This window comes from Lemur catta, chromosome 13, assembly GCF_020740605.2.
Source record: "Lemur catta isolate mLemCat1 chromosome 13, mLemCat1.pri, whole genome shotgun sequence".
Classification (NCBI taxonomy): Eukaryota; Metazoa; Chordata; class Mammalia; order Primates; family Lemuridae; genus Lemur; species Lemur catta.
In genome coordinates this window covers 14,381,957-14,407,866 of record NC_059140.1, presented here as the reverse complement: position 1 = coordinate 14,407,866, position 25,910 = coordinate 14,381,957, and the positions used below count along the sequence as shown (strand labels likewise).

Below are 25,910 nucleotides of genomic sequence, written 5' to 3'. Positions count from 1 at the left end.
GATTGTACGTGGCTGAAGAGGGTTACACATTGTGATGGGTCAGTAGAAAATACCCAGAGTAAACAGAGGGAGAGCCTAAGAGACATAGGGAACACAGTGATAACACTGAGCATACGTATCAGTGTGATCCTTGAAGGGGAGAAGAGATGAAATGGGTTACAAGTGACATCTGAAGAGGTAAATGGTAATTGAGTTTCAAAACTAATTCAAGATATTCAGCCACGGACTCAAGAAACACTACAAATCCCTCTACTACATGACTACAATCTCACTTGTCCTCTGTCTTCTCCATGACCAATGCCCACTAGATGATGCGCTTTATGAAGGCAGGATTTTTTCTATTTCTTCTCTGCTGCACTTCCAACTCCTAGGATAGTGCTTAGTGCATAAAAGAAATTCACTAAATATGTGTTGTATTAGTCATGACCACACATTGGATTGGGATGGAGGGATTTGGGTCAACCTGGCAATGAAAACCTTGGACTTGGCTTAAAACCTTCAGGCGTTAGATCCAGTTTTGATGAAGTTGGGTTGGAAGGAAGAAATCTTAAACCCATTGCCAAACTGATACGAAACGGGTTTCAACTGCTTGGAGGCTGGTAGGTGAGTGGGGCTAAGTTGGGCCTCAGCCAGCACTTGCATCCACGGTGCACCTGGCTGATTAGTCTGCAGTTCTCTTGCTAAGTTTGGAAACTGAAGCCCTGACACCACGCCTGGCCCTCTGGGGTCTCCTTTTCTAGGAAGGTGGCTGACAGCATTCTTGCACGTCCTCTCAGTGCAGGTGAACCCGATCCAAATCAGAAGCAGCCACTGATGGTATGACTGAGCTACTACCCTGAATAAAAATTTCAGGCAGGGCCTCACTGGAACTTCGAGAGCCTACTTAAAACATCTTATTATGAATCATTCATTGCCAAGCTGGGAGGGGAACAAGCTGAACAGTCCTTTGGAAACTGATTTCTGCAGGTGCCTACTCTTCCCCGTGTTATATTCAAGAAACATGTGGATTGAGGGGCTCATGCTTGACTGACTGAAATTTAAGAATCTGGTGATAGAACCCACGTGTTTGTATTTGTATACAAATACAAACTGAAGCCTTGAAGGCCTCCTGTCTGATTGACCCATGTTAGGGAGGTCCTAGTCAATACCTATTTGCTGAGAATACATCGTGTGTTCTGAGGGATCCTTTGGTGCACGCAGCCGTGGGGACCAGATTCTCAATGGCAAAGTTAACGGGAAAGGATCTTCCGTTGGTTCTTGGCTTTGCCACTCACTTATGCTGTCGCTCCAAATGAGGCGTTCAGAGGCAATTTTCTGAGATTGTAAAATCTTAGCATTTTTTCTCAAAAATGTCTGTAGGGGACCATATGTGCTAGAATCCTCTGAAGTGTTTTTTACACAATTCATGATTTTAAATCCCACAACAAAACTACGGAATCAGAGTAACAGGAGGTAGGATTAGGGCTTGATTCTAACGGGGTTAGAAATAGCTCCCAAAGGGGCAAAAGCTGCTTCTTGGGGGAGAAAAATCTTAGATGAAACGATGGTTTGTTACCCTCCACAGGGCCACAGTCTGTAAGCAGATATCCAGAATGTCTGTGGTATTGCAGTTTTATGATGCGTTGGGGAGGCAATAATAAAAAATAAATTGAGAAGTCCTGAACTAGGAAAATCTGTTTAAATAAAATCCTCAAGTTATTCTTATACATGCTAAAATTTGAGCTCTACTTAGGGAAGGAAGTCTGTGTTTCAGCAACATTACTGTGCAAATAGACATATCTGTGGTGTGGAAAACATAATTTCTATATTCCTGCTTCTGCTTCCCTTCTTGATTGACATATTAATGAGATAAGATAAAATTTTTAAAGGATTTCTTAGAGAGCTATCAACCGTATGGAAATTCTCACATATACATTTTTAGACATATTAATATTTCCATTATCATTTCAGGAGGGAAAATGACACTGGCTTGATTCTTTTGCTGTTGTTCACTGTATAACTTTTTTATTTTGAAATAAAAGCAAACTTACTGAAAAGCTTCCCAGATAATGCGAAGAACTCTCACATACCAGCTAATCAGGTTTACCAATTGCTAACATTTTACCACATGTGATTTTTTGTCCTTCCCTCTTTCTAGAAAAGGTCTTTTTCTTTTTTCTTTTCTTTTTTTAATAAAATGGTTTGAAGGAAAGGTCTTTTTCAAGGCTTAAAACTGGAAAAAATGATGTAGAACCCAGTTATGTTTTGTTTTACTTTTCCTTTCCTCTTGATTTGACATATAACATCTTTGTGAATATAAGAGCCACATGAGGTAGACTGTGTGACAGGTAGAGATTGTTGTGCCATCTAATGTCCACACCAGCTGACCTGATCTCCAAAGAACTATGTTGCCAGTTGTTGATTTTGTCTCATTCTTAAGACCTCACCCATGAGGGGCAAACCAGTTACTATCCAGTCTGTGGTTCTAATCTGATCATGGAAACAGGTACATTGTGGCAATACTGTATCTAGAAACATCAAATGCACGCTGATTACCAGGTGGACTGTTGTGTTTGGTTATTTACCGTGATGGTGGGGCTAGCCGCATAGTCTATTAAAGCCCCTTAGCAAAACTTTAATATGTATTTTAGCCCATTTTTTTTACCCTAGTAGCTGAAGATTTAGAGACTTAACGTTCCTTTTTAAATATCAAATCATGCCCCCCACACAGACATCTTGATGGAATTCTGCTGTAGCTTGACGAAGAAGCCACAAATATACGATAAATTCTGAATCCATTCCAAGCAGTAACACTATAAAAGGAAAACAAAGTTTCGTTATTCTATTTGGTCCCCAGATGGCTGTTTTTCTTTAGACTGTTTCCTTGCAGATTCTATCATAACAGCAAGACTCAGAGTGCCGGTGCTGTTTCCCTTGACTGACAATCCGATCCATGTTGTCACAAGGTTGTGAAGAACCCATACCTTTCTGAAGAAAGTATTTTAATTTAAATTTGGGCAAATTCCAAAAAATTCCACAAAATGAGTAACTTTGAGGCCATTGAAATGGATCTCGATTCCTGTTGGGATTTTGAAATTTCACCACCTCGCTGCTGTTTAGGGTTTAGAACACAATACTTGGAGTCCCGGTGCCGTGCTTGAGTCCCACATCCATGCGTGCCACCTGTGGCCTCAGGGAACTCCCCAGTGTAGCAGAGCCTCAGTTTCCTGATTAGTAAAGCAGTGACAGTTACAGTCTCTGTGTTGTAGAGGTATAGAGAGAATAGAGAGAAAGTGTTTTTTATGCATAAAGTACTTAGAACAGTGTTGGACCTTAAGTACTACTTAGGAAAGTGTTCAACATGTGTTAGTTTTATAAAGATGTCTCTCCTTTTTTCAAAATTCTTGTTATAAGCCAATTATTGTACAAGTGACATTTTCTTTATTGTACCCTTTAATATTTAGGTTCCTTACCCTGTCCAGTATTTAACCCATAGCAGAGTCATAGAATTTAGCCCACACTATCATTTGTACATACAAAGAATATGCTATTTTTCTATTTCTCCAGTAGTTGATTTTTTGTCTCATTCTTGAGTCCTCACCCATGAGGGACAAACCAGTTACTATCCAGTCTGTGGTTCTAATATAGTTCAATCTGATCATGTAAACAGCCCTCTCAGAAAACAATCTTTCTATCTAGGAAAAACAAACCACCCAGATTGCCCACATCCCTCTTCTTCCTAGGATATTGTCTGGCTGGATGGAGGAAGGGGTGTGGCTCACTCACCTGTTCCTCTGTGACAGGAAGGAACTCTGGAGTCCCTGGGTGTGGTGCCTCTCTCATTCCTGGACATGCCTGGGCAGTGTTCTTACATATCTCATGGCTGCTGACTACAGTGTGCCGAAGCTTACCCACACCAGCTCAGGGGAGCCAACTGTTAAAATTTCAAAAATTTTATGAGTTGGTTGTGAAACAGTTAAATAATGTCTATACTAAAAATTAAATGATATAAACTTACAATGCAGTAGATTGTGTTAAAAACAAGGTAATAAATATTCACTTTCTCCATGCTCAGCATTTTCCTTTGCCTTATACATTTCCCCCTTCCTCCTACTTTTCCTGTTTGACAAATTTTATACTCAGCCTTCAAGTTAATATTGCTAAATTGGCATTCCCTATATCCTACACTTAAATTTAACATTTAGTAATAAGAAAGTTTTGAGAAAATTTAGAATAAACTTTAAAATATGGATTCTATGTTATATTCTTATGGGGTTTTATTACTCATAGTAATTATAAGTTATTTAGTGATGCTTAACAAGTGCCTGGAGGCGTGGTGGGCATGCTGCAGATGTGGTCTCATTCAATTCTCACAATACCCCCAGGAAGGGAGTCCAACAGTTGTCAGTTGTTTTACTCAGAAAACTGAGGCATAAAGTTCAGTGGCTTTCCCAGTGGGGCCAGGTCTCAGATCTAAATCTGTCTGACTCCAAAGCCATTTAATATGAATCACTGATTCCTATTATGTGTAATTCACTGTATGTCCACATAGTGGATTCTACATAAAAATTTGACCACATTTTACTGATATTACAATATACTCTAATTCACACTATATTTGCAGTGTGATCACACATTTGCTAGTGATTTGCAGGATACACAGGAATATATAGATATTAGTTAATTCAAAATAAATAATTTCATTTGCTAAAAGAATAAATACTAGGATAAAAGTGCTATTTCTCTTCTGAGGAAACCATTGGCAAACGTATGTAATGACCTTTCTATTATCATGAATGGGATTTTAAACATTAAGGGTACCAAGTATAGTAGCAAGAAGTGTCTTCATTTATTTCATATGTATATGAGAGAGAAACGGGGCAGGGGGAGAGAGAGAGAGCATCTCCACGCCTCATAGTAGTTCTTAAAAATACAGTAAAAAACAAGAGAGGCAATGACTCAAACTCCTAAACTTTTCTCATAATGACTGAGAAAGAAGATAACCCACAAAGCAAATGAATACTACACATGCTGTTGGGGTACAGTTTATCCTACAAGTTTGCCACCTTTGAGAATTTTTTTGTAACAAACTATTGAACATTAGCAGAATCTAGATTATAAAAAGCATTAATTCCTTGATTGAAGAAAGAACAGCATGAAAGACAAGTCCCTTGGGAAATGAAAAGATATGGGCATGTTCCTGTTTAGGAACTTTGAACTTCTTTCTTGATTTGGACCAACAGTGCTTTGATTTAAGGAGAGGCTGTATGCACAGCACACTGGATGAGGTGGGCTGACCTCTGCACGGGGGAGTCCTGTCTCCCTCATCTCATCCACTGATCTCCTCATCACTGAGGGTGCCTTCTTGGAAGGAACCTTGGCAGGAATATTGATGTCTGCCAAGACTTGTGATTTCCTCCATGATACTCAATTAGAGTTGGGGAAGATGGTAAGAGACCAGACATTGGAATACATAAAAGAATTGGGGTGCCATGGAAAGGAAGGTACCTTCAGGCAACATTTCAGGTCACAGAGAAATTTAATAGAAAGACAATATGCCTCAGTGAGGTATGAGTTTGGACCTGAGCTGTTTTGTACAGTTTGATGTTATAAAGAAATAAAAGATTTTGGTATCAGGGTGATTCTGGCTTTAAAGAATGAGCTGGGGAGGATTCCCTCCATATCAATGTTATGGAATAATTTCTACAGTATGGGTACCAGATCTTCTCTGTAGGTCTTGTAAAATTTGGCTGTGAATCCATCTGATCTGGGGCTTTTTTTTGTTAGAATATTTTTATTACTACTTCAATCTTGCTGCTCATTATTGATCTGTTCAGGAGTTCTATTTCTTCCTGATTGAGTGTTGGGACACTGTTTGTTTAGAGGAATTTATCCATTTCCTCTACATTTGCAAGTTTATGTGCATAGAGATTTTCATATTATTTATAGATGATATTTTATATTCTATATTTCTGTGGTCTCAGTTGTAACATCTCCTTTTTAATTTCTGATTGAGCTTATTTGGGTTCTTCCTCTTCTATTCCTGGTTAAACTGCAAGAAGTCTACCAATTTTGTTTATTTTTTCAAGAACCAACTTTTTGTTTCATTGATCCTATGCATTATTTTCTTGTTTTCCATTTCATTTCATTCTGCTCTGGCCTTAGTTATTTCTTTTCCTCTGCTGGCTTGGGATTTTGTTTTTTCTTCCTTTTTTAATTCCTTGGGATGCATCATTAGATTGTTAATTTGTGAACTTTACGTCTTTTTGATGTAGGCATTTAAGGCCACAAATATTCCCCTTATGACTGCTTTTGCTGAATCCCATAGATTTTGATAGCTCATGTCCCCATTGTCATTCAGTTTGAGGAATCTTTTGATTTTCATCTTAATTTCATTATTAAACCAATAATTGTTCAGCAGCAGGCTGTTTAATTTCCGTGACTTAGGGTAGAATTGAGTGTTTCTCTTGGAGTTGACTTCTAGTTTTATTCCACTGTGGTCTGAGAAGATACATGTTATAATTTCTGTTTTTCTGAATTTGTTGAGACATGTTTTTCTGACCTAAGATATAATCAATCTTAGAGAATGTTCTGTGTGCTGACAAGAAGAATGTATATTCAGTTATTTTGGGGCAAAATGTTCTGTAAATGTCTGTTAAGCCCATTTGTTCTAGAATCCCATTAAAAACCAATATCCCTTATTAATATAGATGCAAAAATCCTCAATAAAATGGTACCAAACCAAATTCAACAGCACATCAAAAAATACTCCACCATGACCAAGTGGGTTTCATCTCAGGAGTGCAAGAATTGTTCAATATGCATAAATCAATAAATGTGATTCACCACATAAAATGAAGCAAAAACAAAGGCCATATGATCATCTCAATAGATGAAGAAATAGCATTTGACAAAATTCAGCATGCTTTCATGATAAAAACCCCCAAGAAACTAAACATAGAAGGAATATATCTCAAAATTACAAAAGCCATACATGACACACAGCCAACATCATACTGAAAGGGAAAAAGTTGAAAGCATTCTCACTAATAACTGGAACAAGACAAGATTGCCCACTGTGACCATTTCTATTTGACATAGTGCAGGAAGTCCTAGCCAGAGCAATCAGGCAAGAGAAAGAAATCAAGGGTATTCAAATCAGGAAAGAGGAGGTCAAACTATTGTTTTTGCTGAAAATATGATCTTATATCTAAAAAACCCCAAAGACTCCACAAAGAGACTCCTGGAATTGATAAATAAATTCAGCAAACTCTCAGGTTACAAAATCAACCCACTCAAATCAGTAGCATTCCTTTACAGCAACAACAGTCAAGCTGAGTCAAATCAAAGACTCAATAACATTCATAATAGATATAAAGAAAATAAAATAACTAGGAATCTACTTAACCATGGAAGTGAAAGATATCTACAAAAAGAATCATGAAACACTGAGAAAAGAAATTGCAGATGGCACGAACACATGAAAAAAGATGTCATGCTCATGGATCAGTAGAATCAACATTGTTAAAATATCCATACTACCCAAAGTGATTTACAGATGCAATGCAACCCCAATCAAAATACTAATGTTATATTTCACAGATCTAGAAGAAATAATTCTGTATTTATGTAGAACCAGAAAAGAGCCCAAATAGCCAAAGCAATCTCAAGCGAAAAGAACAAATCTAAAGGTATCATATTACCAGACTTCAAACTATACTACAAGGCAATAGTAACCAAAATAGTGTGGTATTGGCACAAAAAATAGAGACATAGACAAATGAAACAGAACAGAGATCCCAGATATAGAACCATCTACATATAGCCAATTTATCTTTGACAAAGCAGACAACAATATACAGTGGGGAAAAGAAAGCCCTATTCAATAAATGGTGATGGGAAAATTGCATAGCCACAGCAGAAGAATGAAACAGGATCCATATCTCTCACCACTTACAAAAATTAACTCAAGATGGATAAAAGGCTTAAATGTAAGGGATGATTTCTAAAAGAAAATGTAGGAAAAACTCGTCTAGATATCAGCCTAGGCAAAGAATTTATGACTAAGACCACAGTGGTAATTATAGCAACAACAAAAATAAATAAATAAATAAATAAATAAATAAATGGGACTTGATTAAATTAAGAACTTTCTACACAGCTAAGGAAATAATCAGCAGAGCAAACAGATAACCTACAGAATGGGAGAAAATATATGTAAGCTATAGATCCACTAAAAGGCTAATAACCAGAATCTACAAAGAACTCAAGCAAATCAGCAAGAAAAAAAAAACCCACTAAAAAGTGGGCAAAAGACATGCACAGAAGCTTTTCAAAAGAAGATAGACAAATGGCCAATAAACATATGAGAAAATGTTCAATGTGACTAATCATCTGGGAAATGCAAATTAATACCACAATAATAAAATTAGAATGGCTAACTTTATTATTAGAATGGCTCATTTTATTATTAGAATGGTACAATGGCTTTTATTAAAAAGCCCAAAACAATAGATGGTGATGTGGATGGAGAGAGAAGGGAGCACTTATACACTGTTGGTGGGACTGCAAATTAGTACAACCCCTATGAAAAACAGTATGAAGATTCCTCAAAGAACTAAAAGTAGACCTACCATTTGGTCCAGCAATCCCACTACTGGGTATTTTACCCAGAGGAAAAGAAGTCATTTTATCAAAAAGACATCTGCACTCAAATGTTTATTGCAGCACAATTCACAGTTTCAAAGATGTGGAATCAACCCAAATGTCCATGAATTCATGAGTGTATTAATAAAATGTAGTATGTGTATACTGTAGAATACTACTCAGCCATGAAGAAGGATGACTTCATGCCTTTTGCAACAATTTGGATAGACCTGAAGACCATCCTCCTAAGTGAAGTATCTAAAAAATGGAAAAACAAACACCACATATACTTGATATTAAATTGGAACTAACTGATGAGTACAATGTGCACAGAGGGAAGTAAAACTCAGTTGGAATCAAGCAGGGAGGAGAGTGGAGAAAAGGATGGGCAAAAACCTACCTAAGGGGTACAGTGAATACTATCTGTGTGATGGGCACTTATAACCCTGACTCAAACATTACAAAAGTGATCCATGAATGAGTGGATAAATAAGATGTAATATATGTATACCATGGAGAACGACTCAATTCTAAAAGAAAATAGTAATCTAGCATCTTTTGTAACAACCTGGATAGAACTGGAGACCACGCTTCTTAGTGAAGTATTGCAAGAATGGAAAAACAAACACCATATGTACTCAACACTAAATTGAAACTGACCAATTAACACTTACATGCACACATGGAAGTAAAATTCAAGGGAAATCAAGTAGGTGGTAGAGGGGAGGAGAGCATGGGTAAATTCACAGCTGACTAGTACAATTCACACTAACTGACTGAAAGACACACTTAAAGCTTTGGCTCAAACTGTACAAAAGCACATTATGTAACTAAAACATGTATATCCCTGTAAAATTCTGAAATAAAAAAAAGTGATCCATGTAACCAAAAACATTTGTACCCCCAAAATATTTTGAAATAAAAAAAAAAGAAGTTAACAAAAGTATCTGGTCAGTTAGGAAATAGAAAATGACTTAGTTTTAGATATATCTTAGAATTCGGGTGAGCAATTGATCTAGTTTTCCCAGGGTTCAGGAAGTTCCCTGGACTTAGGACTTTGAATGCTGAAAGTAGCAAAGTTCCAGGAAAATAAAAAAATAAAATAAAATATCAATAAAGACATAAGAATGGCCAAAAAACGTATCAAAAAATGCTCAACATCCCTAATCATCAGGGAAATGCAAATCAAAACCACAATGAGATACCACTTAACTCCGGTGAGAATGGCCTTTATCAAAAAATTCCAAAACAACACATGCTGGCGTGGATGTGGAGAGACAGGAACACTCATACACTGCTGGTGGGAATGCAAACTAGTGCAACCCCTATGGAAAGCAATATGGAGATACCTTAAACAGATTCAAGTAGACCTACCATTTGATCCAGCAATCCCATTATTGGGCATATACCCAGAAGAGCAAAAGTCATTCTTTAACAAAGACACCTGTACCCGAATGTTTATAGCAGCACAATTCACAATCGCAAAGATGTGGAAACAACCCAAGTGCCCATCAATCCATGAATGGATTAGTAAACTGTGGTATATGTATACCATGGAGTACTACTCAGCTATAAGAAATAACGAGGATACGACATCTCTTTGGTTCTCCTGGAGAGAGCTGGAACCCATTATACTAAGTGAAGTATCCAAAGAATGGAAAAACAAGCATCACATGTACTCACCAGAAAACTGGTTTCCCTGATCATCACCTAAATGTACATCGGGGAAGGATACCAATTGGATATCAGACTGGGATGGAGGGTGGGGGGAGGGGATGGGTGTATGCCTACATGACGAGTGCGTTGCACACCCTCTGGGGAATGGTCATGCTTGAAGGTGCAGACCCGGGGAGGTGGGGGGGGGAGGGGATGGAGGTATGACTACATGATGAGTGCCAGGCGCACTGTCTGGAGAATGAGAACGGACACGCTTGGGACTCTGACTCGGGGAGATGGGCAGGACATGGACAATGTATATGACCTAAACTTATGTACCCCCATGATGAGCTGAAATAAAAAAAAAATAATAAAAAAATAAAAAAATAAAATAAAATAGTAACTTGTTTTAATCATATATTTTTTATGGAAAATGCATTAATGACATTTTATTCAAATTATGATACTGCTATTAGCAGTGGAAACCAGTATAATGCAATAGTGAACTCATGAACCTTTCTGTGGGGCTCTTGTTACAGCTCCACTTTGAGTAGTGGAGAATATAGCACAATCTCTTAATGCCCCGTGGCATTCCATGTACTAATGAAATCACCTTTGCTGTTCATATGGAAACAGGTCACCTTTCATCGTGAATTTGTTCTGATAATGGATATGTATTTCAATCTGTTTGACATTACTAATTTGGACATACATGGCTTTGTCCCAGAGTGCTTTGTGAGAATGGTAAAAACATTGCCAAGGGCTGATGGCACCAACAAAAGGTTAATGTGCAAAAGTAAACTTTTACTGTCTGAAGCCAGTGGGTCTTAATGAATTTAAAAAATGAGAATTTGGTGACCTAATGCCCACATGAGCCAAGTGAAGTGATTTTTTTTCTTTATGCTTTTTTTTTTCATTCTACAAAGGATGCATAAACTAGATACTTTGAAACAATAAACGGTAAAACCCTGTTTCACCTTCTCATTAATTTGCATGGCTGTACTCGGTCCTTGTAGTGCTAAACCATGGGATACGTTTGAATGTGAAGAGAAATGTTACCAATCACAAATACATAAAATAAGGTCGGAATGTGATTAATCCTTCTTCTTTGGCTTTCATGGCTGTTTGTATTTTAGATCTTAATGAAAGGCTACGACTTTTGGTTCAGAAAACTTCTCTCTAACTCCATTCTCCTCTCTCGCTTTTTCAGTGCTTCGGCTCCTGAAGGAGGGGGCAGATCCTCACACGCTCGTTTCCTCAGGAGGGTCCTTACTCCATCTGGTAAGAACTGTGACAATCAATGCAAGTGCGTGGAGACACCAGCAGAAGGAGAATAAATTATAGGCTCAAACTCAGGAAAAAAATGTACATCTAGCAGATGATCAGAAAAAGGATGTGTTTCTAATTAACAGGCTCAGATAATGAGCTGTAACAATTATCAATTACTGCATTAAAGTTTGTAAATAATCTTTAATAAATTGAGTTAGGGCTTCTGCCTTAAAGGAAATACTTTTGAAAACTATTAATAATAGTATTCAACAAATAAGTAAAGCAATATTGTATCAGTTATACTGTGTGTGTGTGTGTGTGAGAGAGAGAGAGAGAGAGAGAGAGAGAGAGAGAAGGGGGGAGAGAGGAGTAGAAGGAGGAGAAGAAGAGGAGGAGGAAGAGGAGGGGAGCGAGAGAAGGGGAGGGGAAGAGGGAGAGGTTGTCAATTCTTCACTATATATATATATAGTATCTGACTTTTAATGAGTGCCTACAAACCAGCAGTTGCTTTCTTGATCTTTGAAATAAAGCCAGAAAGCTACCTTCTCTCTTCTCTGGATAAACAGCTACCTCAGTCTTCTCCCAGGGCCCATCCTTGCCTACTCTATACTTTGTTTCCCACACACGGTCAGTGCATGTCACTCCTGTATCCAAAATGCCCAGCAACTTTCCTTCTCATACAAACTCCAAAGTCCTGCCCATGGCCACACAGGAATCTGTCTCCAAGTCCCAGCCCACAGCCATCGTGACCTCATGACCATGTCTCTGGTCCATGTCCCCTCCTGCTCTCTCTGCTCCGCCGTCACCGGCCACTTTGCTGCTCATGGTCGTGCTTCCTGAGCTCTTGCTTGCTGGTTTTGCCACTTAGCACATGCCTCCCAGATACTTCTCTGGCTCCTTTGCCCACTTGCTTTGGTCCCTGCTCAAATATCATCTAACAGAACAGCCTTCCCTCCTTGCCCTAGAGGATATAGTAGCCCACCACTAACACGACACTACCAATTCCACTTCCATCCCTTTGTTTTTCTCCATCTCTTGTAGCAAGATTGCATCAAAGAGATTATAGGTTCATGTGACTATTTTCTTTCTTAGAATGTCAGCTCTATGAGACAGGGGACTTGGCATATTTTCATAACTCTTGTATCTAGAATGCCCAGGAGAGCACCTGGCACTCAGACTGCCTGGTATGAAGATTTGTAGAGTAGATCAGTTAATTAATATCCAACAGTGTGATCAATGTTGGGGGTGAGAAGATGCAAAACACATATTCTGTGCTCATATTAAGTTTGATTTTCTGAGGGAGACAGAAAAATACGCCACTGGTTACGAAGGATAAGTAGATGAATGATGGAAGGAAACAACGAAGCTACTTGGCTGCCCTTGGGGATCAGTTCTAAAGCCTCTTCTCACCCTTCTGGCCAGGTTTAATTACTCTTTTATCCAAGGTCTCATAATATATGATCCCTGATTCTCTGTAGATCTTGTTATAGTGGATTATAATTAATGGATTATGTGCCTTTTTCTCTCTGTTAGACTGAAATTTTGAAAACTGTGACTGTGTTAGACACTTTTATAGTCCTAGCCTATGTTGCCTAACAAATACTCAATGCATAGTAAATGAATGAATGAAAGGGCTCTAACCGTATAAAGATATCTTTGTATAATGAGAAGATAGTTATTTTAGGCCCAGGTAACAGAGTATAATGATTTAGAAATGGTAGAGTCAGAAGAAAAAAGAAATGAGAAGATTAAAGTGATAAGCTAGATGGGAATCACTTTATTAACTCTCTATCCAAGGCAAGAATATTACATTTTTTTTGTTACTCACAGGTTGTGAGACTCAGACCAAGGGGAGGCTGGATCTGGAGGAATTATAGGGAAACCCGGTGACAGCTGAAGGAGGGAGGGCTCATTGCTGGAGACTTCTTTCCCTAAGGTTACCAAGTAAATAAAAACAAATAAAAAATTGCAGGTTGCCAGAGAGATAAAATTACAGGTTTCTGAATGCCTTAGGTACTGAGAAAGGCAATTTAGCCATCTAAAATGTCAAGTGTGAGAAGCTTTGCTGTGCACCCACCTTTCGGGCCTCCCACATTATGAAGCCCAATGCCTCATCGGCACTGAAGCCCTAATTATGCAGGATCAGTGGCTTTGAGGGAAGGCAGCACATGTCATGTTTGCATGGGCGTCGAGCATAAGCTGCGGGAATTGTTGAAACTTCCCATTTGTGCTTGTTTAACTGAATTATTATTCATTGGCTGCTCTATTCTAAGTATGTTTTTCTGTAAGACATTTCTCCGAGAAGAGTCATAAAAACTTTTAGGTTGAGGATTTAAATTCCCACAGGATTAAAGGTAGATATTTGAGAAACATATTTTACTCTTTTTGGTCATATACCCTCTTTCATTTTCTATTCTTCTGAATACATTTTCAATCAAAACACCTGAATTAATGTGTTTACCCACCATTCATTAAATAATGCATGTAGTAAACATATGGCAGGTCTCAGGTACTCTGATAGATACAGAGGAATAATGGCCAAAATTAACAGTATACACACCCCAGGAATTTCATCTCATGAGAACAATATGGAAGAAATTTCAGATTTAACTCTTTGTGAGAAATTACGTTTGTGGAGTGGAAAACAGAATTTCTTAGGCTTTGCTAAAATGTTGTCCAGGGTTTTATGGTATTACCTTTAATCAATGAGAAATTGGGAAGGAGCTCCCAATGGTAGTGGCATCCCCTTGAATGGAGTATGACAGCAATCTCTTTTAATTCTGTTCTGTGACAGTCCCAGACCAGAACCAAGTGGAAGCGAAATACACTAGAAATAGAAAATACACATTCTTTTACCATGTGAATTCTACTTTCAACACAAAGATAGGCACTGAAGCAGTAGAATTCAGGTGGTTGTTAAAAATATTGAGCTATAACGTACATGAAAATATGTCCAAGACATATTGTCAATGCCAAAAGCAGGTAAGAGAATAGTGCACATGTACAGTCAGATAGACGATAGAGATATAGATAGATAGAAAGAGAAAGACAGACAGAGAGTCCTTTTCCATAGCCAACAAAATATCTTGAAGTCTAGACAAAAGAAATTTTTAACAGTGACTCCATTTGGGGGATGAGGACAAGGTGTTTTAGTATTTTCTGTTTCCTTTTCATATTGCTTGACTATTTTAAATAAGAAGCATGTATGTTTTATATAATAAAAAGACTAATACAAAAATATGTAACTTTGCTCCTCCTGGTGCTCTAAATTGAGCTGCTTTTTGTGCTTCACTGTAAGTTTCTCTAAAGTCTCAGATGCTGTAAGAGGCAGAGAGAATTAGTAGCTTAAAACAGCAGAGGCAGTTCAACAGCTTAATATCTTCAAAATCAAGCAGAATATATTGTAATTTGAGAAGAGGCAGACTATCAAAACTCTAGAGAAAATATCTAAAGAAATATCTTATTTTTCAAAATGTCTAGGTGTTAAATAACAAAAATAGCTGGTAGTGGAAACTGCCCACAAATTCCCCTGCCCATCCACACCACAGCGTCTGGGCACTGACCACTTAACTCCAACCCCCTTCTTAGCTTTTCCAGAACAAAAAGGGCAAAAACTACAAAGGTAAATTCTAGCAAAAATAGTCAATCATAGCAGAAAATGATATATCCTCTGCAGGGGCAGTTTTCAGAGTTTCTTAGGGGAGGTGGCAGCTGGAGGTGGGGGGCAGCCATGCAGGATGGTGCAGTGGGAAGCACATGGGGAAATGAAGGGGCCAGAGGGAAGGGAATGGGTGGTGTATGGGGGAGATCCTGGGCAGGACTGGCAAACAGGAAAGGGAGTGGCCGTGGGCCGTGAGCAGGGGACTCTGCACATTTTCCCATGGGTGTGATTCGGGATTCAAAATCTTGACTGTGCTTTTTAAAATTCAATATCCCTTTGGTCCATGAGAAGCATGCATCCATAATTAGAAAGTCTGTAGTCCAGACTGTTAGATCATTATTAAAACATCCAGCTGAATCTTGAATGAAAATCTTACTTATGATCTGCACTGTGGTGCATTTTTATCCTGACTACTTTCCTGCACGACTTAGTGGGGAAAAGGGGGAAGGAAGTGCAAATTGTGCTGATTCTGGGAATGCCACCAGAAGCCAAAGGGACTGAGTTTTCCATTTTTGAGTGAGTATACCATGCAGGGCTGATTCATTCAACACCAAATTATTTTAAAAAGGCGCTGGTGAAATTACCAGATAAACTTTTTGTGTGTAATTTTTGTTTTATTTTTATATCTTTGCAACAAGGGAACCGAAATTATTAAGAATCAGAACCCTTTCTTGATAGGGCAAAGCCAGATAAGAAGGCATTTTTCACAGACTTCTTATGGAGCTGTGCCCCTCTCCAAGAAAACTTGCAATCATCCAGCTTCAAAACCACTGGAAAAAAGTCTTTTCCAGGAGAAACGGGAGTGTCATACCAAGAAAGGGTTTCCTTTAGGTGTCAGCCTAAAACTCACCCACTCAGGATGGCTTTCTTTAAGCAAATCCAATAATCTATGTCATTCTGACATGCCAAGATGCTTATAATTCCACAAATGGCTGTTTTCATTCTTGTTCCATATTGTTCATGCTGGTTCCTACTGTGGGTGCTCTGCTGGGATGGCCCAGTAAGTCACTGGACCTCCCCATCTTGATTCTTTGACTGAACTGCCCCCTTGAGCATCAGCTGTTGCTGTGGGACGACAGCTGTTCATCTCACCCACCCCCTGGCCAGCACGGTGTGGGCACATGGTATGTCCTCAGTGCACGCAGTTATTTAATTAATGGATATATGAATATCCCAACCTCAGTCCCCATCCCTTTTTTGCTAGGTGCTTCCTGATTGTTCAAGACGAGCTCCTGTGTCTAAACTGGATTGTCCAGTTAATTCTTATCAGGCTGTTAGGCACCCTCTGCTATGAATCCATAGACTGCTATGCACACCCTCAATTACAGAACTCTCAGCATTGAACTGTCCTATTTCTCAAGGGTAGTTACTAGGTAATTCAATTTTACATGTACATTGCCAAGCACAGTACCTGGAATATAGTGTTGCCTAATATCATCTTAGCCATTCAAAATAAAGTAAACCAGTGCTGCAGCTGAAGGAGGAGTGTTTATATTCACTTAAAAAATAACTGTTTAATTAGGATTCTAAAATTTCCGTATGTGCACCATTGCTTTATCTGAATCTTTGTGGTAGTGACCTGTTCCATAACTACAGTCTAGTTTTGTTGGCTGGAAGCTATGGCTATTTGGAACACAAGTGGAAATAATAAATATAATGCAACTCAGAGTATTCTGCATAGTTTATCTATGGCAGTGTGAAATGATGAGAAGTGTGTACCAGATGACCCTGCAGTGAATATGATTCTGCAATGTGATATTGTGGCAGAGAAGTGGGTGTGACTGGGCACAGATCCAAGCCCAGGCTGAAAGGGATGGCTCACGGTATTGATGATAAATATTAATACAAAGGATCTTGTGGAAGTTCCAAAGTGATGTCAAAAATCTGGGGAAATTGAAACACATTCAAATTAATTTGGCTACTGATATAAATCAATTTCTCTCTATCTCATTATAGAAATTTTTTTAACTACTGAAAACCCCTAAACATAGGACAAGAAAATGGACTACAGCTAATTCAAATCGATTGTGTAAATTGCATCACTTAACTCTCCCTCCATAGCTGCCAAAAAGCTATTATATGTGTGTGTGTGTATATATGTATAGTAGAATTATGACTGGCACATGATATTCACTCAGTAAACAACCTTGGATCAAACCAGATGCTGACCCCAGAACTATTTCTAGTCTCCTTTGTCATGATGGCTCTGTAACCAATACAGGGAAGTGAAGGGAAGCATTTGTAAATTATGTAGACGTTGAGATAATTAATGTTACAGTGGATCCAGCTTTCATTTTTTTAAAAAATGACAAAGGTAACTTTCATGTATGAACCATGGTATTTGATGTACGAACTCTATTTATATTGATTGTTTTATTTTTCTGAGTGATAGATTTCAGGGTTCATCATGACCCACTTGTTAGCCAACCCAAAGAACTATAATGCAGGAAATATCTTTTATGTCAAGACAGAGGGAAAAGACAACACATTTTAAATTGAAAGTTGCCTTTGTTTGTCATTTTGTTTCTATAATTTTCAGTCTTTCCAGATGAATAAGTAATGCACATTTTATTGAGTTTGAGCATTGAGAAATATTACCTTTGTTTAGAAACAATTACAAATTAGGAGTGCATTACCGGAGAAACTGTGAACTGCTGATCCAGTGTTGAAAGTATCAGTTGTCACTTCCCAATCATATAGTCAAATCCATGAACAGCCTTATAAGCAAAAGCTATAAGATCACATCGGTCTCTCAGTATATTTTAGGAAGCAGAATGGGTTACTTTGGTCATAGATTTGGATATTAGAATTTAGTATTTCAGGGCGGAGCCAATCCAGCTGCTGGCGAGCCAGAGGGGTGGGTGAGGATTAGTGGAGTGCAGCAAGGGAGGTGTCTGGGGAGCTTGCACAGGGTGGGCAACCCAGTGTTGTTGATGAGTTTTCTGTTCAGGGTGCTCAGAGGGAGAGAAGACTGTTGTCCTGGTTTCCAAGTCTCCCGTGAAAGAAGGGAGAGACCAGGCTGGGAGAAGAAGTAAGTGTATATGCATGGGGTAAATTTTAGAAGGAAGCACATTAAAGTGAATGTGTAATGATTCTGGAAGTGCCAACAGTAAGCTCAGAAAATGTCCAAGTTTTTCAGGGCCCTGTGGAAGGATACATTTACTTACGCTGGAAAAGGCTGCAGGAAAGATGGTGTTTTCAGGGAGACTGATTTCCATTTAGGTTCTCTGGGCATTGCCAGATGAGGAGAGTTTATTTAAAATGGGCTGGGTTGCAGAAGTTCACTGGAAAGAAGCGTACAGTGCGAGCACACAGGAACCCGGGAGGTTAGCTGGTTAAAGGGCTCAGCCACTCAGGGCCAGCATCGTGGACATGTGATCCACGCAATCACACAGGGCCTTGTGTTTCACACTCTGTTGTCACCATCTTGAAATTCTTAATAATTTTTAAATAAGAGGACCCGCATTTTCATTTTACACTGGGTTGCACAAATTATGTAATTAGTTCTTCTTGACATTTGGAAAGGTAGACAATGGTGACAGGAGGAGCTTGGGGACCTTGCTCCAGGCAGCAGGCAGAGACACCTGCTGGTGTCAGAGTTGTGCTCAGCAGACTGGCTTGGGCTCAGTCACGTTCTTGATGCTGTAAACCATCACCAGAAATTGGCTGAAGTGATGAAGAACAACCTGAATCGAGAGGAAGATTTCCTGGTTTGAAGAAAATCCTTTGCAGAGAGTAACGGATTTACTATCTGACAATAATATTGTAAGAACATTGTAGCCAGAATGTTCACCCATTGTAATCTTTTCAGACAAGTGTGACTAGAAAGCATTTATTGCTGTCAAATTATTATTCATAGTCCTCTGAAATATGATTCTAAAAATTACATCACTTTCAACATTGTATCTAATTAACTCTTTTTGGTGAAAGACACTGAAAATGCAAACCTCAGGTGTCTTTGAATACAAATGTGGATTCCTGAGGTGCAGGTTGAGGACATCTTGACGGGCACAGAAGGAGGAGGTCACGTATTTGTTGACTATGCAATGAGCCATCAAAAAGATAAAGAGAATAGTAAAGAAATTCAAATTCCTTTCATATCAATTTCCTAATTTAAACTGGATCCAGGCCCCAGATCCTGAAACCAGTTTATTGAATTTTCATACTCTGGTCCTCACCTTCTCTGTCACTGTACCCAAACCTGAAGCTACTCTGGATGAGGTCACAGTTCATACTGTCAGGACCCTGACTCTAGTGACTGTTTTGCTGTTGCTACACATGACTTGGGACATCAGCTACACAAAGACCCTATTCAGAACCAAATCTATTTCATCAAAATATATATGCTTGCCATTGCCCTGACTGTTTACTTGCATCCTAATGACAGTGTCTGCTAATACCTTCCTCCACAGGGACCTTTGCATTTGGCATTGTAGTTATTGCACACTTGGGATGATCAGGTCGTGGGGGCGATATGAAGACTCAGTTCACGTATCATGACTGTGAACCACAGTTTGGACATCCATTTTTTTGTTGACATGGCAGACTAAATCTTATGCTTGATTTTCAAAATTGACTTGTTTTCTCAAAATACTGGAGTTTGAGAATTATTTGTATATTCTCGATAACTGTATTTTATCGGGTATATGTTTTACAAATATTTTCTCTGAGGTTGTGACTTGTCTTTTTATTCCCTAAGTAGTGTGTTTTGAAGAGCAGAGGACTTTTATTCTGCTATAATCCAATTTACTAATATTCCCATTTATGGATTGGGTTTGTATTGCCATCATGAAATTTTTTTCCTATATTCTTTATAGAACAGTTTTAATTTTTGATTTTACATTTTTTAATACTTTACATTTTGAACAAACTTTGTATATGGTGCAAGGTGTGGATCAAAGTGATTTCATATATATGTATACCCCGTTGTTTAAGCATAGTTTGTTGAATGAACATCGTTTCTCCACTGAATTGCCTTTGCAACTTTCTCAAAAATTGATTGTCCGTACATGGGTTGCTGTATTTCTAAACTCTCTATTCTATTGCATTGATTCATTTGACTTCATGTCAACACCACACTGCCTTGATTACTATAGTTTTATATAATATGTCTTGAAATTAGGTGGCTTTAGTCCGTGAACTTTGTTCCCCCGCCCCAAGATTTTTGGGCAATTCTAGGTCTTACGCATTAACTTAAGAAATTTAGACTGAGCTTTTCAATTTCTACAAGAACACCTGCTGGAATTTTGATTGCACTTGAACCGAATCTACAGAACAATTTGTAAAGGACTATTTCTTTAACAATATTGTATCTTCTGACCCAAGTACACAGTATATATTTCCATTTATTTAGGTTTTTTAAAATTTACTTCACCAATGTTTGTTGGTTTTAGCATACAGGTGTTATACATCTTTTGTCAGATTCATCCGTAAGTTTTTCAATATATTTGATGCTATTTTAATTTAAATATTATTTTCCAAAGGGTTGTTGCTAGCATATAGAAATACTTTTGACTATTGTATATTGATCTTGTATCCTACAACATTGCTATGTTTAATTATTGGTTCTAATCACTCTTTGTATATTCCATTATATTTTCCACATAGATGCTCATGTTGTGTGTGAATAAAGACAGTTTTATCTTTGCTTTCCAATACAGATAACTTTTATTGCTTTTTCATTCCCAATTGCAGTGGCTGGAATCTCCAGTGGAATATTGAGGGGAAGTGGTGAAAGTAAACATTTTTGCCTTCTTCTTAATTTTAAGGGAAATTATTCAGGGTTTCTTGTAGACAATTATTAGGTATTGCTTTTTTAAAATCAAATATGATAATCCCTGCCTTGTCATTATGGAATTTAGAATATTTACATTTATTTATACAATTACTTATTACTTATATGTTTAGGTTGAAATCTACCATCTTGTTTTTTTGTTTTGTTTTGTTTTCCACTACTTGTCTCACATGTTTCCCTTTCCTCTCTTACTGCCTTCTTTGGGATTCAGTATTTCTTATGATTCAGATTTATCTCTTTTGTGGTATTATGTGCTGTACTTGTTCTTTTGGTGTCTGTTTTAGTACTTTTAGGATATATCTTTGACTTCTTCTACTCTAGCTTCAGGTGATATTCTACCCCTTCACATGAAGGATAAAAACATTACTTATGACATTTTCATTTCTCCCCTCCCAGCTTTTATGTTATTGCTGCCATACACTTCAAATCTACATATATGATAAACCCCATACTTTGTTATTATTTTTAAACAATTATATTTTAAATATATTTAAATAAGAAAAGAATCTATATTATTCATATAGTCACAATTTTCAGTGCTTTTCATTCTGATATCATCCTTTTAAAAAGTACCCCACAGCTCACTGATGCTCTGTCATTTTTTTAAAATTACTTCTCTCTCTTTGTTTTATTTTGTATAATTTATATTACTGCCTTCAGGTTTGCTAATCTTTTCTCCTGCAATATCTAGTCTTCTGTTAATCCCAGTTGATAGTATGTTTGTCATCTTAGCCATTGTAGTTATCATCTAAAGACATTAAATTTGAGGCTTTTTAACATCTTTCATGTATCTACTTAACATGTTCAGTAGTTCCTCTGAGTTTTTGAATATATGGAATATAGTTATAATAATGATGGTAATATCTTGATTTGCTAATTCTCACAGATGCATCACTTATGGATTGGTTTACATGGATCAATTTTTCTCTTCATTGTGGTTTCTATTAATATTTTCCTATATTTTGTATACCTGGTAAATTTTTTTATTGGATTCTATGCACAGTAAATTTTACCTTATTAAATACTGAATATTTCTGTATTTCTGTAAATAATCTTGAGCTCTTTGGTTGGGCTGCTATTAATATATTATTTGGAAATGATTCAATACTTTTTGGAGTTGAATTAAAGATTTTTTAGTGGGGAACAGAGCAGTATTTAATGTAGAACTAATATTCTCCCTCCACTGAGGCAAGACACATCTGTTACTCTACCCAGTGCCCTGTCAGTTATGAAGTTTCCACTCTGGCCAGTAGGAACAAGCACTGTTCCCTGTGATTTATGAGCTTGGAGACCTCTTTCTTTTCAGGTGGTTCTTTCCTTGACCTTGCGTAGTTTCCTAAAATGCATGTGCTGATCATTATTCAGCTGAGTACTTGAAGGGGGCTGGGGGCTTCTTTAGAACTTTAAATTTCTTTCTCTGTACAGCTTTGTCCTCTCTGCTACTCTGCTCTGTGAAATTTAGCTGACTTGGCCTCCCAAGATGTCTCATGGGCCTGGTCAAGCTGGGTTCTTCCTCCCAAGCTGCAGGTTGGGAACTCTCTCAAGGTAGCAGGCGGGAACAGTAGTAGGGCTCATCTTGTTTGCTTCCCATCTTTCAGAGATCATGTATGTATTTTTTAACTGATTCAAGGAGGTAGATAAATCTAGTCCTTGTTACTCAGAAGAGGAATTCCTACAATGATTTGTTTTTAATTATAATATCCAGTGAATAGGTGAATAAATTCATATGATGATATTTCTGGTAGGAATATTGATTGGTACTCTTTGAGGGAAAGAAATCTATTCTATGCATCTGAGTCCTATAAAAAGCATATATCTTGCAACCCCAAAATGATATATATTAATAGGCTTTTTTTTTTTTTTACTAATTTCACTAGTGTGCGTTTGCCATTATTGTAACATATAGATATGAAAAGGACATAAAAGAACCAGATGACTTGCAGAGCACAGTGCAAAATGAATATATGGGACTTTTCAAAAATTATTAAGAATTTCAGATGGTAATAGAATATCAGCAAAATACAGGGACCATTTAAGTACAATTGCATAGATTATATACCTGTAATGCAAGCCCTGACTTATACGTAAAATATTTCCCTAAGTTTTTAATTACAAATAGTAAATAAAAATAAGAACAAATAAGTTCTTGGGTAGTTTGATTTAGTAGATTATGAAATATATTATATATAAAATGCAATATTATGAAATCATTAAAATTTATGTTAGAAGACTCCTTAATTTCAACTGGTAACTTTTAAAACATGGCATGCTGTGGAATGCTGAGTAGTCTTGGGCAACTGGTGTGAAGGTTATATATGAAAATGATGAGAGGTGATGTTAGAAAGATTTTAAAGGGTCTTATCTATGTTGGATGCAATAAAATAGTTAAACCTTATTCTTTTGCAGTGACAAACTATGCATGTTTTAAAACAGAAGGATAATATGATCAAATCTGTGTTTTAGAAAGATAATTGTAGTAAATGATCCAGGATCTTCTAATAATCCTGTCTACAAGTAGAAAGGACCCAATAAGTGAAATTTTTTTTTAGCCTTCTTAATATCTGTCACGATTTTTTTGTTTCCATACTCCCCTGTCCATTGGCCCAATTCCCCATAAGTCTTATGTATGCTCCATCCCTTGTAGGTTACTTGGTGAATGTGAATACATCCCTTCCAAGCTCAGCTTCACCACTCAACTTCCAAAATTGGCACTGAAGTGTTTTATCCATAGACATTTAGAATAAACCATGTCATAGTTTGTTGTAATTTTTTATTTCCTTTTTTCTTTCTTTCAGTGTGCTCGGTATGACAATGCCTTCATTGCAGAGATCCTGATTGACAGAGGAGTCAATGTCAACCACCAGGATGAAGACTTTTGGACGCCAATGCACATTGCCTGTGCATGTGATAACCCTGATATTGTCCTGCTTCTTGTTTTAGTAAGTACTTCAGTTCCATTTATCTACCACTTGAAGAGTTGGTGGTGTGCAAAAGGCTATAGACTTAATATATTTTACAATAAGCAACAATTTGATTGAGAAAAATGTGCGTAAATCATTATTTACTTACCTAGACAACAAGATAATAAGACACTAAGAGTGTGGGTCACATAGTTCATAAAACAAATTGTTCAGATATTGTGCTAATCTGTACTTCTCTTGCCTTTCCTTAGAACTTTATATGCCTTGAAACAAGTCAGTCATGACTAAAATGGTTCGTTAATTTTATTTTTCAATTCATTCTCATTTCTAAATTTTTAGCCAAACAGACATAAAGCTATAAGGAGATACGGCTTATATTGAATGTTCTTTTCTTGGTTACATCTAGTAAAGAAGTTTCTCCAACATTTGTTTACACAAAAATGAAAACTTTAAATATAAAAAGATTTGGAGTTTATTGTTATTGTTTTCAGTTACATCTTAAACACAGACATGTATTCCCACATACACTTTATTTTGAAAGTGAGATTTTTTTCCTAATTTGTTTATCTCTAAATTTTTAGAAAACTAACTGGAATATAAGAGTAAGAATGGTTTGCTTTTTTTCCTCTTTATTATTAAAAAATCATCTAATTCCTTAATGGGTGGGTCACTATTATGTGCCTGCATTTTCACATGCATTATTTCATTTAAATTTTCAAGATTTTACACACAAGCCACGTGGTGCTCAAATATATTAAGTAACTTGCCATAGCCCAAAACACAAACTATAGATTTGAACTCAAATTCATTGTCCAAAGTCCATCCTTTTTTCACAGACCCATTTTACCTATACTAGCTTCCTGGGCCTGCCATAGAAAGTTACCACGTATGTGGTGGCTGATGAGAAGTTTATTCTCACAGTTCTGGAGGTTAGAGTCTGAAATCAAGGTGTATTCAAGGTCATTCTCCCCCTGTAGGGTCTAGAGATGAATTCTTCCTTGTTCGCCAGAGTTATGGTAGCCCATGCCATCTTTGGTGTTCCTTGGCTTGTAGAGGCTTCAACCTAATTTCTGCCTCCATCATCACCTGGCTTTCTTCTGTGTCTCTGTCCAAATGTCCCCTCCTCTCTTTTATTGACACCAGTCATTGGATTTAGGGCCCACCCTAATGCAGTATGACCTCTTCTTAGCTTGATTACATCTTCAGAGAGGTTACTTCCAAACAAGGTCACATTCACAGTTATTAGGAAGCATGTCTTTTTCATTGGAAACAATTATATCCAGTACCCTGTGCCTCTTTTTTCTTTTTTTAAAATCATGAGCAGAAGTATTTTAGGATTAAAGACTGTGAGTTGAGACATTATTAATTTTATATAAGATTTAATTTTGTTTAGTTTTCTCTGTCCTTTAAGACTATGTATTTTATATATATATATATATATATATATTTTTTTTTTTTTTACAGTATAAATATATGTCATTGAAAATGTGTTTCTTTCAAATCCTGGAAAATGGAGGGTAGATTTAATTAATAACAAAAAACAATGGAAATAAAGATTACTTAGCTTGAAACAGAGACTTTGGGAGGGCTAATACTTTACATGAGAAAACACAAAAAGCTACTTAACTGGTTTATAAGAACAAAATCTTCATTTTGTAGAAATAGAGCCTAAGAGGTACTAAATTGACAAGTCAGTATAAAAGCTATGGGATTTCCTCAATATTGAAGGAAAATATAAAACATATTAAGGAATTGAACTGAATCACCTTTTGAATGAGGCTGTTAAATGATCAGCTTTGGAACTCTCTGAAATGCTTATTTCTCATAGATTACTAGGCTGAGTTATTGAAGAAGGGGCTGAGTCCATGTTACTTGTTTGATACATTTTTTTTGTTGTTGTTTGATAGTTTGACCACTGGATGACTTCTGTGAAATACCTGCTTTGATTATACGAGATTGGGGTAGAAAAGTTTGATTCATGGCT

At 37.2% G+C, this 25,910-nt stretch overlaps 1 protein-coding gene across 1 annotated transcript in view; it reads left to right on the top strand.

Annotated features, from left to right (window-relative positions):
• Nucleotides 1–25,910, top strand: part of MYO16 (myosin XVI) — a 476,542-nt gene that overhangs the window by 41,420 nt on the left and 409,212 nt on the right. The window contains exons 2-3 of the mRNA XM_045567153.1: nucleotides 11,492–11,562; nucleotides 23,801–23,944. Of these exons, the coding sequence (XP_045423109.1) occupies nucleotides 11,492–11,562; nucleotides 23,801–23,944 (215 nt within the window). The remainder of the gene's footprint in view (nucleotides 1–11,491; nucleotides 11,563–23,800; nucleotides 23,945–25,910) is intronic.